The sequence below is a fragment of the Eleutherodactylus coqui genome, chromosome 1 (genome assembly GCF_035609145.1).
Source record: "Eleutherodactylus coqui strain aEleCoq1 chromosome 1, aEleCoq1.hap1, whole genome shotgun sequence".
Taxonomy (NCBI): Eukaryota; Metazoa; Chordata; class Amphibia; order Anura; family Eleutherodactylidae; genus Eleutherodactylus; species Eleutherodactylus coqui.
The window spans coordinates 457,381,561-457,397,755 of record NC_089837.1 but is presented as its reverse complement, the minus strand read 5'-3'; the positions used below and the strand labels follow the sequence as shown (position 1 = coordinate 457,397,755).

General features: G+C 45.0%; 1 protein-coding gene across 1 annotated transcript; it reads left to right on the top strand.

The window, feature by feature from the left end:
- Positions 1-277: 277 nt before the first annotated feature.
- On the top strand, positions 278-15,175 carry KRT8 (keratin 8). Its single transcript, XM_066584210.1, has 9 exons — positions 278-663; positions 6,040-6,248; positions 7,963-8,023; positions 8,114-8,209; positions 9,157-9,321; positions 9,644-9,769; positions 9,943-10,163; positions 11,168-11,223; positions 14,372-15,175. The coding sequence occupies exons 1-9, from the start codon at positions 319-321 to the stop codon at positions 14,596-14,598; spliced, it is 1,506 nt and encodes a 501-aa protein (XP_066440307.1). The 5' UTR covers positions 278-318; the 3' UTR covers positions 14,599-15,175.
- The last annotated feature ends 1,020 nt before the right edge of the window (positions 15,176-16,195 follow it).

The window sequence follows — 16,195 nt, the reverse complement described above, 5'->3', positions numbered from 1 at the left end:
CTGTGTACTTGGTCCCCATTGCCCCCTCACACCCAGCCAGTATTAACCCTCTGTGTACTTGGTCCCCATTGCCCCCTCACACCCAGCCAGCATTAACCCTCTGTGTACTTGGTCCCCATTGCCCCCTCACGCCCTCTCTAGAGCAGCACTGAGGGGGCGTGTCCGGCTGACAGGTGACCTCCCCGCCCCCCGGCTCCCAGCCACTCAGGTAGGTGCTGCGCGCCTCCCGCCCTGCCGCGCGGCTCCGTATATAAGTCCCGCCGCTGCCGGCTCTGCACTCCTATCTCGCCGCTCCTCTCGTCTCCTTGAGCCGCCGCCATGTCCATCAAAATGAGCAAAGTGACCTACCGCACGTCCAGCAGCGCGGCGCCCCGCGGCTTCAGCAGCTACTCCTACAGCGGGGCGCCGGCGGGCAGCAGGGCGAGCTCCGCGTCCTTCAGCCTGGGCTCCAGCTATGGAGGAGGCTCCCGCTTCGGCAGCGGCTACAGGGCTGGCTTTGGAGGAGCAGGTATGGGCTCCGCTGGCATCACCCAGGTCAGCGTTAACCAGAGCCTGCTGGCCCCCCTCAACCTGGAGATCGACCCCAACATCCAGCAAGTGCGGACCCAGGAGAAGGAGCAGATCAAGACCCTCAACAACAAGTTCGCTTCATTCATTGACAAGGTGGGTGAGAAGTACCTGGCCACACCTAGCCTAGGATGCCATCTAATGCCCTGCTGGTGGCATACCAACTGCACATATAGACTAGCTGCCCAACTGCCTGCAAAGTGCCCACAACACATAGGGAATTGTCACAACTTGTTGCAGTTTATGGTCTTTATTTAAATCCCTTGTCTTGTAAGTTGCAACAAATGTATCCAGTTGTAACATTCTGTTCCATCTGTTACCAGCAGACCTTGGTAGATCTGATTGGCCAATATTCCATAGATGGATCTTTCTTGCTGTGTCTTGCACCATGTATGATTGAAAGCCAGGATAGCAAGCTAATATAAGTTGAGAAGTGCCACCCAGAGACGCACTCTCCCCACTGCTGGGACATTGCCACATACCAGGCATGGTGGCCGTTGGCCTCCCAAGTAGCTCTCCTATACCCCTATCCCTCTGATGTTGTTGAGACCATTCTGGCTGTGAATGGGTTAAAAGTAGACTGAAATTCTGGGCGATGATCAATGTCCTCCCATGTGACCCAGCTTTCCCAGGTTCCTGAATGGCACAAGTGTAGTTATACAGCGATAGCTGGGTGTTAACCCTTGTGGAGCTGTAATGCTGGCCAACCTTGTCACCCCACCTTTCCATAACAGAAAATACTTTGCCTTCATTTATGAGATGTTTTTATGCTGCTGATCTGAGGGTTACTGGTCACCTGATATTCATAGTAGCTGCTGCTTTACCATATGTATTTTAGGGCTTATTCACCATAGTTTTAGCACTATTCAGGCTTCCCCTCTCCGTTCTGTTTGTGGAGCAATGAGACAGAATTAAATAGTTCCGTCTTTCCTCCATTGAATTCAATGGGACATAAAAAAAAGACAAAAAACTTTTCTTTTTTTTTTTTTTTTTTTTAATGGAACAAATGGCGCTGCAGATTTTCCATTTGCGCTCTGGCTCTTTCTCCCACCCACCTCAATGGCGTTTAAAAAATTTTTTCCGTCCTTCTGCACCAAATATGGAAAAGCGATGGAAATCCTGAATGGTGGAAAAATGCTAGTATGAATAAGCCCGCCCTTTGCATGAGCAGGTGGTGTAAATGCAGTGATTACTATGCCATGGGGAAAGGGAAAAGCTGGGTAACAATAATCATGGCTGTTAGTAATAGGATTGGTGTGTAGGTGGACTTGGCTCATATCGATGTTGAAGCCATAACTTGACACACTTGTTTTCAGGACTGTAGGAAAGTTGGATCTCTAATGGGGGCCATAATGCTGCCGTAACAATATTGGCCCTGCAGTTTTTATAGCTGGGGGGGGGGGGGGGGGGGGGTGAAGAAAAAATGTGCAGCCAATATCTATTGCAAAACGTGCCATTTTTCAGGGCATTTTCTAGCCATGTGGCATATACCGCAACTTGTGAGTCCAACCAAACAGCTGTAACTAAGGCACTGTTCACATCCGCTCTAGGATTATGGTGACTTGTGGTACGGTGATGGCCTTTAAATGGTTAAATCCTATTTCTGATCTGCCCTGCGCTATTATAGGGAGAGCTCCTTGGTAATAATATACCTCTACAATAGAAAGGGCCCTTTAATCATTGCGGGTATTAACATAGCAAAGCTTTTCAGCACCTTCCAGTATAATCCGTTCCTCCCTCCAGGCATGTTGAGTTAAATGCTATCGGGCTGTCCGGGATATGCAGGATCTACGAACGTAATTCTTGCCGAGTCGCATTCCAGTCTGGATCTCTGTCTATTGTCAATTATTGCCGTACGGTGTTTACAGTCTGATCTCTGGCGCTCTTCATTATGGAGTAGACAGTAACCCATTAACTCCTGAAAATGGCTACTATAGTCTCTCACCCAAGTCATGTGCACCTAGCAAACAGTATGGCGGCACACAGAGTCCCTTCTGATCCATGGTCGCTGTGTGTGCCGCCATATGGAGTCATGACAAATAATTGGAGGTGCAGTATGAGCCCATAGCAGGTATTGAGTACAGAACTGATCCCTAATATGACTGTTGATGAGGCCTCAGGACACGTGGAACTTATTTTCTGCTCTGCAAAATCCGCTGTGGGTTTTGCCACTTATCCATGACCAAATCCGCACGTTGCATGCAAAGTAGTATGTTTAAAATCTGCACTGCGGTTTAACTTGGGCTGTGGAGCTTATTTACAGCGTGTGGAATGGCCTTAAGTAAAATAGGCGTCACCCAAGAATCGAAGGCATGAAATCTGCATCAAAATTCATGCCAAATGGTAGATTTTGGTGTGAATTTTCTGATATGGAAATTCTGCTCCGAATTGGCGAGTGCACCCTTAATATTGCCTGAATTCTTGCAAATATGCACCTGTGGGTTTAATATGATCGGTAATGATTTTATAACACATTTAAAAGTTTACATGGTCGCTAAAACCCTCATCAGTCCTGAGATTGGGGCACCCTGAATACTCCGTGTGAAAGGCGGCGGTGTCCATGATCAAGTACAACATCATACACTACTATGGGGTGGAGATCTATGCGCTCTGCTACAAGATCGCTCTCCGTAACATAAAAGTGGATGAAGGGGCAGTCCATTCAGATTGGGTTATGCCACTATCTAGATCACTGAGGGTCCCAGCGGTCAGGTAGGAATGGGGGATAAATGTCTTTTCCTACCCGACTGCTTGGACCCTGTACAGATTTGGCCTTAAGAGCTGTAATGGCGGCCATACTGATAGTCACCCCGCTTTCCCAAAGAAAAGTTGATGAATTGAACTTTTTAACCGTGACGAAGGTAAAGGCTCTTTTATGGGGTTTTACATTCTTTAGGGGGTAAATGTCTTTTAAAGGTAAAACCCCTTTAAATGGCATTTTCCCTAGTCGCTGTTTAACAAGTTGTATTCAACCACTTTATCTTGGAAAGCGTGGTGACTATCAGTATGGCCGTCACTACAGCTTCTAATGCCAAATCTGTACGGAGTCCCTGCAGTTGGGTAGGAAAAGACATTTATTCCCCATTCCTACCATACTGCTGGGACCCTCACTGATCCAGATATTCTATTTGTTCCCTAAATCTGTACAGGTGTACCGCTATCCAACAAGCAGATACAGCCCCTGCTTCTAGACAGCTCTGCCATTCAGGAGCCTGGGAAAGTAGAAGTTGTGAATTGTGCAAACTAATGTTGGACAGCTGGCACATACTCCGGTTTATACTACAATGACTGTCCTTATCTGGTGCTGCAAGCATTCCTTTCCCATCTGTCTGCTGTAGTAGGGAGGGGCGCAGATACTTACCTGCAGACATGACCATATAGGGCAGTGTAAGTGGCCTGCACCTTGCTGTGCCCTGTCCTCTCTACACAAGGAGTAAAGTCTGATATACAAAGTACACAAGTGTAGAGTATAAAGCAGCCATTCAGGAGGCCGGTGACGCACAGGAGGTCATACACTGGGAGAATAGTGAACACCAAGTGAAGGACGGATTCTCATTGTTTCTGGGACAGCAGTAAAATGCAGCCAGACTCGTCTCCCGTCCTCACACTGTTTGTTATGCCTTTGCCAGAAAATTCAGGGACACCTCATTACTAATCTCCAGACGGCGATAATTTTCCTCGCTGCCAGGGCTACCATGCTGACCTCTGCCGTGCCGAGGGATATTCCCTTCTGTTTAGAGTAGAACTTTGTCCAAAAAATTAGTTTAGGAACACCTGTTGTGTCTTGACTTTCACAACAATTCAGCCACTAGGGGGAGTCTTTTTGAGCTGGATGGATAGATCTACCGTATAGAATTATATGTAGGCTGTAGATGAGATTATCTGCAACCGTATGTACAGATATAATGCTTGAGGATTATATGTATTTTCCAACTTTGGTTTAAAAAAAGAAAAAAAAATCATGTAGGAAACTATTAGCTGATCACAATGTACATGGCGCTGCGAATGCCATAACATTACGGCACGATCTAAAAAATTGACCAATACTTCATTTTCTGTTGCATTTAAACACCTTTTGTTACAATACATACTGTTCACACAATCTGCCTCATTTATTTTCATAAAGGAGACATGTCACCAACAGGTCCTATTTACATTAAAGGGGTTATCCATTGAAATGCTATTGGTGACCTGTTCTCAGGCTGGGGTCTGCAGCTTGGACCCTGGCCAATTAGCTGATCAGGCACCCTCTGTTAGTGCAGCTATACACAGGGGTACAGAGTGGAAGCTGGTGCGCTAACCCTTACGTTGTGGTTGGTGCTTGTAACTGCAGGCACAGTTCCCTGTTTGTTTTGTGTTTTTTGTTTTTGTTTTTTTGTTTTTTTTTTGTGTTTTTTTAAATCTACCTGCAGTTACAAGCATCAGTAACCACTACATGGGTCAGAGTGGAAAACCCCTTTAAAGCTGAACTAGTTATACAATTAAATATAGCTTCAAAGGGGCATTTGGGGAGGTAGAGAAGCACGTTCAACTTCCTCAACAGGAAAGGCCATTATTTCTGACACACTTCCCTTTAGCCTTGAGTCCTTACAAGACTCATCCTGTTTCTAAGGAGTTAAGAGATGTTCACCTCTTCTGACACTTTGCCTGATGCGTTGAAGCAATAAATGGTCCTTTTGCACTGGCCAACTATCAGGCCTGTATGTTCCTCTGAACGATCACTTGCAATCCGGCTGATTAAATGGACCAACGGTCAGCCGACAAATGCGTGAATGCATAAAATGCTCACTGATCGGTGGTACATCTCCATGTGTGAACACTGCTTTCTATGGCCTGCCTATGCGGATGAATGATCATTCTGGCATGAGCTAATTAACCTAAGTGAAAGAAAATAAAATGAGCGCTGATCGTTATGCGTGTTGATCAGCGCTCATTGCATCAAGCTGATAATTCAGTTAATCTTAACGAGGTTGTCCAGGACTTTAGGGATTCTTTTTAATAATGACCTATCCTCAGGTTAGATCATTGATAGATGATCGGCAGAAGTCTGCTACTCAGGATCAACTGATTACCTGCATCGCTGTCAGTATGGACAATGCAGGAAGTGCCATCCAAACTGCAGTGGCCAGGCTTGGTAGTGCAGGCACAGCTACCACTGACTAATCTATTGATGACCTATATCTTAAGGATTGGTCATCAATGGAGAAAATCCTAAAGTCCCGAACAATTCCTTTAAAGGAAGTCTGTCTGCTCAAACTTGCTTTCCAAACTTTAGGCATCATGCTATAGTGCAGAAGAAGCTGAGTAGGCTGATAGTCTTATGGGGAAAGATTCAATATAACTTGTAATTTATACACTTTATCTCTGCTGAATCTGAACTGAAGAGTCCAATGGGCGGAGCTATCGGTGATTGACGGCCTCATTACAACTAATGTCTCATTTGATATTGAAATTGTATCTTGTCTATTATAGGTACGATTCCTAGAACAACAAAACAAGATGCTTGAAACTAAGTGGGGCCTTCTCCAGAACCAGAAGACTACTCGCAGTAACATGGATGGCATGTTCGAAGCCTACATCAACAACCTGCGCCGCCAACTGGACGCTCTGGGACAGGAGAGATACCGTCTGGAATCTGACCTTGGAAACATGCAGGGTATGGTGGAGGACTTCAAGAACAAGTGAGTATCTGGAGGCCACCTACCTGATAAGGGTGCAATTCATTGGGTTCCAGATGGTTAGCAGCTGACCACTTAAGTGAGCCGTCTGTACACTTCCATAAGTTTTTCTAGTAATATCTGGTGGTGTTGACTAGCAAGGTGTTACTATAGAAGTGGAAAATGGTGCCGATAGTGTTTTCTGGGACTCTGTGTATTGATCTGTCCTAACTCTTGACAACCCTACCGATCAGCTGTTTGAAGAGGTTTTGGTATTTGTCTTTATGGACTTTCTGCAGCTTGGTTCTATTCAAATGTATGGGATTGAGTTGCACTTCTGAGGACCGCTGCTATACAATGTAGAGTTTTAAGTTTGGTAAGTAATAGAGGTGGCATTGCTCACCTGAGTGCTGTGGCCGCTTCAAGCACCTGAACAACATGGGTTCTTGGTGTCTGTCAATTTAAAGGGGTTGTTTGGATGTGATCATAACTTAGTTTTTTTTAACTGGATCTTAATCTGTCAAAACAATAAAAGCGGAGGTACTTGCCCCTCCTTTCCTCTGCACATCAGTGCTGTGGTCCACCTGTTGGTTTAAGAATGGCCACCGCTGCGGCCAATTGGAGGCCGAGTGATCAGGTGCTTTTCTCCTAGCATCATGGTACTCAGCATCTGAGCAGTGACGCCGGGAAAAGGTCATGTGACCACTGCGACCTCTGATTGGCTCTAGTGGTCAGATGGTAACTGTTCTTAAAACAAAGGCTGGGAGGACCACGGGGCTTCAGCGCTGGATCGCTGGGGAAGAAGGCAGATAAGTACCACTGCTTTTATTATTTTTGACATAATGGGATACTGGTTATAAAATTGGAACCCTCCCAGACAACCTCTTTAACTCCCGGAAAACCCCTCTTAAAGGGCTCTTACAGAAATGACTATCCAGATAGAAGCTGCTCTATTGATCCAGATTCTCATCTGCCCTACAGCTTGGGTCTGTGAGGGTATGTGCCATTGTTAGCAGCTATTCACTTTGGCTCTTAGAGGGGATCTGAGCAGGTACTCCACCACTCCATTATGTGCATATGTCCTATTAGAACATCTAGCTAGATGTTCTATCTTTGTGAGACAGCCCTTTTAACTATCTCGCTGCAGAGCTGCCCCCGTGTCTTGTACTGGCAGGTAAACCCAATTGGCCAAATTATGATTTGGCCGATTGATTCCCTCATCTGTATTCAATGGATCTTTTCATGATGTTGGAGAGATATAAAAGCTACCAAGGAGGCATTTGCTCAGTGCATGAACCGGTTTACCCTAGAAATGAAAGCCATTAGCCGGTTATTCTAAATAACCAGTAAGCGGGACAACTTGTCTTTTTATGGGCATGTTCCTTCCAAGCCAGAATGATGTCAGACGTCTCGTACCCCACTCATGGTGATATAATCTCCTCGTATCACATCTATCTTCCTGTATGCATGTGAAGCATTGCACTTGGAGCTACAAGATAAATACGAGCATGCAACTCCTTCAGAAAGGTTGACGAAGTTAGAAATGTCTTACAACCATAAATGGCAAGTCAGAAGCTGGTGCGGAGAACAGCATGTCTGGAAGCATCATACTAAGGGAAGTTCTGCCAACTTTTACGTAATGGAACATTCTCCTTTTAAAGTGACAGCTACCCCCTTCTCCTTACTCCATGTATTTACCGCATCTCCTTATTAAGGAACATATTGTATTTGTTTGCAGATATGAAGATGAAATCAACAAACGCACTGAAATGGAGAATGACTTTGTCCTGTTGAAGAAGGTGGGAATTCAATCAATAACACAAAACCTAATTTAGAAGACAAACCTAAATGTATTCCGAAAGTAATAAACTGGGGGGCTTTGTTTACAGGATGTAGATGAGGCGTACATGAACAAGGTGCAGCTGGAAGCAAAACTGGAGGGGCTGACGGATGAGATTAACTTCCTGCGCCAACTTTATGAGGAGGTGAGATGCATTTTGGTGCTTCGTATTTTATTTGCATGCTGTTAACGATGCACTGTGTTAATTTGCTCCTTAAAGGGGCCACATTATAATTGTAAATCAGTGGGCCACTTGCTACATTCCTTGAATGAATTTATGGTACATGAAAGAAATATTTTATTATATTGGACTCTAGGTAAATTGGCTAACATAATAATCTACATGTACGTTAAGTAAACTGCTTCCCTGTCCTGTTTCTAGACCCCTACCTATAGTATAAGACCTCTATAAAAGTAATATGGCACTACCAATATAAAACATGCTTGTCACTGCATCGGCAGTGCTGTAATGCCTGGGCATCGTGCCGCCTTGTGGCGCTCCACCGCACATGCACAGTGTGCTTTAGCACTGGACAACTAAGGAAGTAACGTGTTAAGTTCCAGTGCTGATTGGCTGGCTTGTATCCCAACTCAATCAGCCTGTCAATTTTCTGTAATGGTATTTAAAGCTGCTTCTTTGTGTAAAGGATGCTGGCTTGAGGTCCTGTGGCGCTGGCCATAGTTTGTGGCAGTCAGTTCTGTACTACTAGTGCTCAAATTTTGGTCTAGTGTTCAACTCAGCTTTGTATCTCAAACTCAAACACTAAGTGGACTGGTGATCTGTCATGAGTCCATCTAGAACCGGTTCCTGGATCCTGTCCCACAGTGGGGTCACTCTTTTTTTTTTTTTTCAGGATGGCTGCTTCATTTTTGGGGGGTTGGTTTGGCTCTGGTATACTTGGTCGCCATCCCTACAGTTACTAGCTATAGTTCGTTGAGCCCTCTACACTTGACAGTATTTAAGCCTTTTATCTGCCCACCACTTACACCACGTGTTCTGCTCTGGGATTGTCACCTCCGAGTATACAGACTTGCCGTATTAGACATGATGCTACTCATGTGTTTTAATATTATACTTCTTTGTTTATGCAGGAACTTCGTGAGCTCCAGGCTCAGATCTCCGACACTTCAGTAGTCTTGTCTATGGACAACAACCGTAACCTTGACCTGGATGGCATTATTGCTGAAGTAAAGTCTCAGTATGAAGATATCGCCAACAAGAGCCGTTCCGAGGTGGAGAGCATGTACCAGGTCAAGGTGAGCCTGTCGTATAGTCAGAAGTTGCTGATTGAAGATGTGTGCCACAGCCTCTTAGGCAAGCAACATTTTCTCTGGTCACATGGTCTAATAGCAGCTCTGTCCCATTCAAGTGAATAGCATTGAGCTGCTATACCAGGCAAAGCTGCTATGAAATGTAAGGTGCTATGCAGTGAAGTGGCTGCAGCCAACTCGGACAGCTGATCATTTGGGATCCCTGCCCTAAGGATAGTTCCTACAAAAGTCACAGAAAACCCCCTTAATTAGATTTACGACTTATGTGACGCCACACATCTGAGTTGTCGTTTTCTTTCCCTAACAGTACCAGGAACTTCAGGCATCAGCCGGACGCCATGGGGATGATCTGAAAAGCACCCAAGCCGAGATTAGTGAGCTCAACCGTTACATCACACGGCTGCAGGCTGAGATTGATGGAATTAAGGCCCAGGTAGGTCCAGCCTACAGTATGAAAGGTGGGACCCTATGTCTAATTAAGTTCATTGTGTAAAGTACAATATTACTGATCTCGTGGAATAAAAGTAGTAAATCCTATAACTGAGGACAAATGGGAAGACTTTGAGCAAATTAGAACTCTGTATGACATTTTTATGATTCTTATAGCGTGCAAACCTTGAATCACAAATCAGAGAGGCAGAAGAACGTGGAGAAATGGCACTGAAAGATGCCCGCTCCAAATTGGCAGATTTGGAGGCTGCGCTACAGAAGGCCAAGCAGGACATGGCTCGCCAACTGAGAGAATACCAGGAACTGATGAATTGCAAGCTGGCTCTAGATATTGAAATCGCCACCTACAGGAAACTGCTAGAAGGAGAAGAGAGCAGGTAAGCTCGTTTATAACTGCACTTGGCACTGATTCCTTGCACAATACAAAAACTATTCAATGGTTCTGCAACTTGAATAATCCCTAATTATTACAAGGGTCCTTTGATGCTGATCAGTTACCACCTATTTTCCCCTCCTCCTGGCACCCCCAGTAATAAGCTGCACTCTGTAGGCAAACGTGGCTAAAAATGTCAGTTTTCTTGCAGCGCCACCTCAGGGCAAACTAAGCATTACAGTGTCCATTCAAATCATTGTGTGGTCTGTAATACAGGAGAGGAGAGGTCCTCCAAAGCAAGAAGCACCATGTTGCAGCTCTTCACTTTGACCAAGAGATAAGGATTCTGATCAGAGGACTCTCTGGCTGTATTCGCACAAGCGTATATTGACCGTGCATGCACACCTGTGATATACACTGCCCCTCTGATGCATTGGTTTACAATGCATCAGCTCACATGGGCGTATTCCCGCAGCGTAAAAGCGGCCGGCCGAGATGGAGCTTTTGCGGCTACTGCATAAACTCCTATGGGAGCCTATGACAGCTGCCGGAGAAGGGAGGTGGGAGGGAATTTAGCAGTGTGACTTCTAACTCCCATCCCCTTCCCTCCTCCGTCCCTTGCAGGCTGTCTGCACTGGGGTGGGGCAGGAGCTAGTTGCTAAGCTCCTGCCCTATCCCGCCCCTCCCATTGCTGGCTGCCAAAAAGGGGCTTGGCACACTAGCTCCTGCCCCCTTCCCATGCAGGAAGCCGGTGAGGGCCCGTGCCGTCTGAATGGGCGCACAAACGTTAGGTTTGTGTGTCCGTCAGTGCAGTTTTACGTCGCCAGTGGTTAAACATAAAAACCCACGCGCCCATGTGAATCCAGCTAAACTTGGGCTTCCCTAATAAAAATGTAGAGCGCTTTAATAGGTACTTTCTGATTTGGGTTAGACAAAGGAATTAAATACTATTGCAAGTGATGTGTACTTCATGGCTATACTGTTTTGTTTTTTTTGTCTTATTTTCAGGTTGGAATCAGGCATTCAGAATCTCAGTATTCAGACCAAGACTACTGGTTATTCAGGTAACATACTTTTTTATTTAGCTGACTGCAGTTATCTAAAGTGATTCCATCACCAGGGTCGTGCTGCAGTGTTTCAGGAAAAGAAAATTCTTAAAACTTTTGATTCCGAGATCAGCTGTAACAGAGTTCCAAGTCAAAGAGGCGGGTCATGCCAAACTGTCCCCCACTGTGTCATCAAGACGGACGGCCCTTTCCCTACACACAAGCAGGGAGAGGAGCTGTCACTCATGTTGTGGGCAGGGAGAGCTTGACATAGCCCACTTCTGGCTCAAGAGCTGAGCTACCATTCAAACTTCTGAAACACACCAGCCGTTCAGAATAAAACCTACATTGGTTAATGTGTCCCGGGATCATGCTGCCGTGGTTCAATATGAATGTTAAAAGGGAATCTGTCACCATATCTAACTCCTAAAACTAGCCTGTTAAGGATCAAACATCCCTTATAATGCCTTAACCTTTCCGAATGAACACCTATGGACCTCCACAGCTAAGTTCCAGAGATGTATAACTTGCTGTATGCAAATAAGGAGAGAAGTCATCTGGTCAAGAAGATTCATGCTGATTTTATTGGCTACCGAGCTAACACCCCTTGTCTCTTGATAGACAGTTTGTCGAATCCTCCATTACACAGTAAACCTTGCTTAACTCAAGAAAAGGGACATGGTTAGCCCAGCAGCCCATAAATTATTATGACTCTTTGCTCACTTGCATACAGAAAGCTAGAACTCTGGAAGCTAATTGCAAAAGTTCATGGGCTTGTCAAGAGTCACCCACCACTAGCCAGTGAAGTTAGTTTAGAGGTAAGATGGTGTGGACAGGTTACCTATTAAAAATGAACATGTCCATACAGAGCCATGCTGGTTTTGCATCAGGTTGAATGATTTTATAAGTGTTGTATTTTTTTAACCCTCTAGGGATGCAACTTAGCTTGATACTTGGGCAAAGTCCCCTGACTTCTCGTGTGATGTCAGTGTGTCTTTTTCTCGACAGACTATTTTTGTGGGGTGGTTTTTGCCACCCACAAAATTCTGACCTTCCCCACTCATCTTTTTACCTAGCAAGCTGGGTACTCCTTTTACCAACCTCTGAAAGATGAAAGGCTAAGTCAACCTTGAGCCGACTACCTGAATCACACGAGGATTGAACTCACAACCTTCAGGTTGTGAGCGAGAGCATAGGACTACATTTCTGCTGCCACACTCTGCGCCACATGAGGCTCTTAGTTTGATACTTAGGGGTGCAACTTTTCTTCCCCTTTTTCTGGGATCTCTATCCCTATAAGCCATAACTTTTATTTATATTTTTATTTATTTTTTCCATTGGCATAGCCAATGTATGTTTAGAAACTGGTGTATGGGATAAAGGTCTGCCTTTTTTTTGAGACCAGTGCCACAGTTGTCCATGGTCTGTTTGTAGTATTGCAGCGTTTGTCATTCACATCCTACATGGATGTACTTCAATATCAGAATGGTAATAATGGGTTAAATCTGGGTTAAAATGGGTAAAAATTTATACCTAAATGGTAAAAATGGGTTAAATCTGAAGCATACAAAGCTTCACTCGATCAGACACATTCCATGACTGCCATTAAACAGCTGTAACAATTCACAGGGTCAGCTTGATGTGATCACTCATCTTTCCACACAATAACTGGTCTCTTGTATTTCCTAGCTTTCCTAATGAGGGCCATTGTTCCTGTCCCTGCTGGATCTCTCCAAGTACTGTTGAGTTAGCTGTAGAGGTTCAGGTTACATACTGCGTGCTACTTGCAAAACATGAAAAACGGAAAGTAGAATGTCAACATGGAAGGCTATTGTGCAAACAGTTCTCCGGTAATGAAGTGGAAAGGGCCCAGTAATGTCTGCTCCAGAGACCTCACCAGGATCAGGAGGTCACTTTCCCTCAAAGTTCTGCCTTTTTTTTTTTTTTTTAAATTTAGTTATACTTCAAAATAACATAATATATCAAATTCTGATCAGTGGAGGGTTTAGGTGTGGAGGTTAAAGTTTAGTTCTCATCTGATAAGTGGTGACATTGCTAAGACATGCGATCACTTTGATTGTAAGGGTCTAATTTCTGGGCCCACTTTAGTAACCATTTTAATCTTTAACCCCTTGCTGTCCTCCACTGTGGGGACTGTATGAAATGGGTTCAGGAGCTCGGCCCACTACATACACGTTGTGGATATTGCTACAGATTTTTCAACTGCAAAGTATCTGCAGCATTTCCGCTACATGTGAACATACCCTTATGCAACTGACACTTGCCTGCAGCTGTCAAATTCAAGGTTCTCTCCATTCCTGACCTATAACCCTTCAGTTTCCACAGACAATAGTGGCCACAGAGTTGGAAAGGTTGGAGGTAAGGGGCTTCCCAGTGGCCTCCCCCCACCCTCCTACAGTGTAATCACAGAGGGCTGAACAGTTGGTATGGCAGCTGAAGACAGTCAAGTCTTGCAGTGTTATATAAGTGGTGACATTTACCCTAGTGGGGCTAAAAAAACAAAACCCTGGTGCACTAAAGATGTTTTTAGTTTTTCCCTTAAGTTCTTAAAACCTAAATTTGTTTTGTTAATTCTTGACCCCCCCCCCCCCCCCCCATCCTTCATTTAGGCTTATTAAAAGCATTAAACAATCCTAAGCACATGGGTCCCATGTCCCCCTTCCTCACTGCACTCCCTGCAGTGAAGACAATGAATGGAGCAATGGCTGTGCAAGCATGCTGGTGTTCCATTCATTTTCAATGGAGCTGCAGAGCTAGAAGAGAACAAATGCTCAGATTTCCATCAACTGCACAATGGCCAGAACTCCATCTAGTGACTTCACTGCGGCACGGAGAAGCATCTCCTACAGTGACAAGAGGGGACATGGACAGCCCATTCTTAAGACTGGGGAATAACTTGTAATTCTGGTGTAATTCCTTTAATATAGTATATAATACATTAAATGGTGCCTTTTTTCAAATAAAAAAAAATACAAATCATCCTGCAAGTCTCATATGGCTATGTCAACAAGAAGAAAAATGCTATGGCTCTTGGAAGGAGAGGATGGCAAAACTGGTGGTCTCCTCAAGGGGTTAACAGTGTAATTTAGTAATGCCCGACAAACCTTTTTTAAATTGTGTTTTTTCTTTGCCTCTTTTGCTTTAGGAGGAGTCAGCAGCAGCTACAGCGGAGGACTGTCCAGCATCTATGGTGGTGGTGGAGGAGGAATCGGTCATGGAGTCGGTGTCAGAGATGGAGGAAGTTTTATGTATTCTAGCAGCTCCTCCCCACTGGAAACTTCTAGAACCAAACGCAGCGTCGTAGTGAAGACTGTCGAGACCAAAGACGGAAGAGTACTGTCTGAATCTTCAGATGTCTTCACAAAACCATGAGCACCTTAGCATCACGGCACAATGCTGTCCCACAGCCAGGACTCTTTTACAGATGAGCCTTCTCCAAGGCAGAAATCAGGACTGTTGGGGTAGATGTCTTAAACAAAAAAAATAAAAAATCTTCACTAAAACTTGGACACTTTAAAACCTGGAAACTGCTGCCCAGCCAGTGCCTTAAGAGGTGGCACACTAATTACTGACGGTGCTCTCCCAGATCTGTTTACTTGTTTCTGAAGGTGGAATAGGTGGAAATGGACATATGTATGAATGACCTGATTTTTGTGGCTCTCCAGCACATATCCCCAGCATCTTGTACTGATTCCCTCCCAGCAGGCTCAGCTTTAGGTGGGCTTGGATTTCTGTGGGTTCAGCTGTGCTGTCTTACTCGGTCTGTCTTTCTTTTCTCTGCTTTCTGTGCAATCCTTACAACAAACTCTGCAAAACAAGAGCTAAGTAAACCCTCTTGCAATGTGCCTTATCATCCGTCCTTGCTGGGTGGATACTGGAAGTGCTCATCCTGTCTTGCAACTTCCAAAAAAAAATCTGTTTTAATAAACTTTTATGTTTTTAAAACCCCTCTAATAATTTCTAGTGCATATCTATATATTGTATTTCTTGGGTGTGCTAATAATTGGGGTACTTGGTTCCAGAGATGTGTGGTACTCCCAATTACTTAAAGGGGTTGTCTCGAGGCAGCAAGTGGGGTTATACACGTCTGTATGGCCATATTAATGCACTTTGTAATATACATCGTGCATTAAATATGAGCCATACAGAAGTTATTCACTTACCTGCTCCGTTGCTAGCGTCCCCGTTGCCATGGTTCCGTCTAACTTCGGTGTCTTCTTGCTTTTTTAGACGCGCTTGCGCAGATGCATCTTCTCCCTTCGGCTGGTCTTGGAAGCATCGGCGTTTTGGCTCCGCCCCCTTTTCGCGTCATCGCGTAGCTCCGCCCCCGTCATGTGCCGATTCCAGCCAATCAGGAGGCTGGAACCGGCACACGTCATGGGGCGGAGCTACGCGATGATGCGTACAAGGGGGCGGAGCCAAAACGCCGATGGTTCCAAGACCAGCCGAAGGGAGAAGATGCATCTGCGCAAGCGCGTCTAAAAAAGCAAGAAGACACCGAAGTTAGACGGAACCATGGCAACGGGGACGCTAGCAACGGAGCAGGTAAGTGAATAACTTCTGTATGGCTCATATTTAATGCACGATGTATATTACAAAGTGCATTAATATGGCCATACAGAAGTGTATAACCCCACTTGCTGCCGCGAGACAACCCCTTTAATGGTTGATCAAAACCTTGTACGAATAACTGAGTTATTAGAACATTTTACATCAGTTCCAAATATGCAGGGGCATAGCTCAAGGCCCTGGTGCAGAAGTTCATCTTGGGCCCCTCTGCTTGGCAGGCTCTCTGGTCTGCTCAGGACTTGCCATTGCATTGCTCTCAAATAGCACATCGATGCATCACTAGGAGCCAGAGATGGTGCTAGAGTCTGAAAAGATTAGAGGCACAAGCTTTAAATCGCATGCTGCATTACTCCATAAATAAAGTTCTAACTATATAATAGACAGTATCTACAACAGTCAG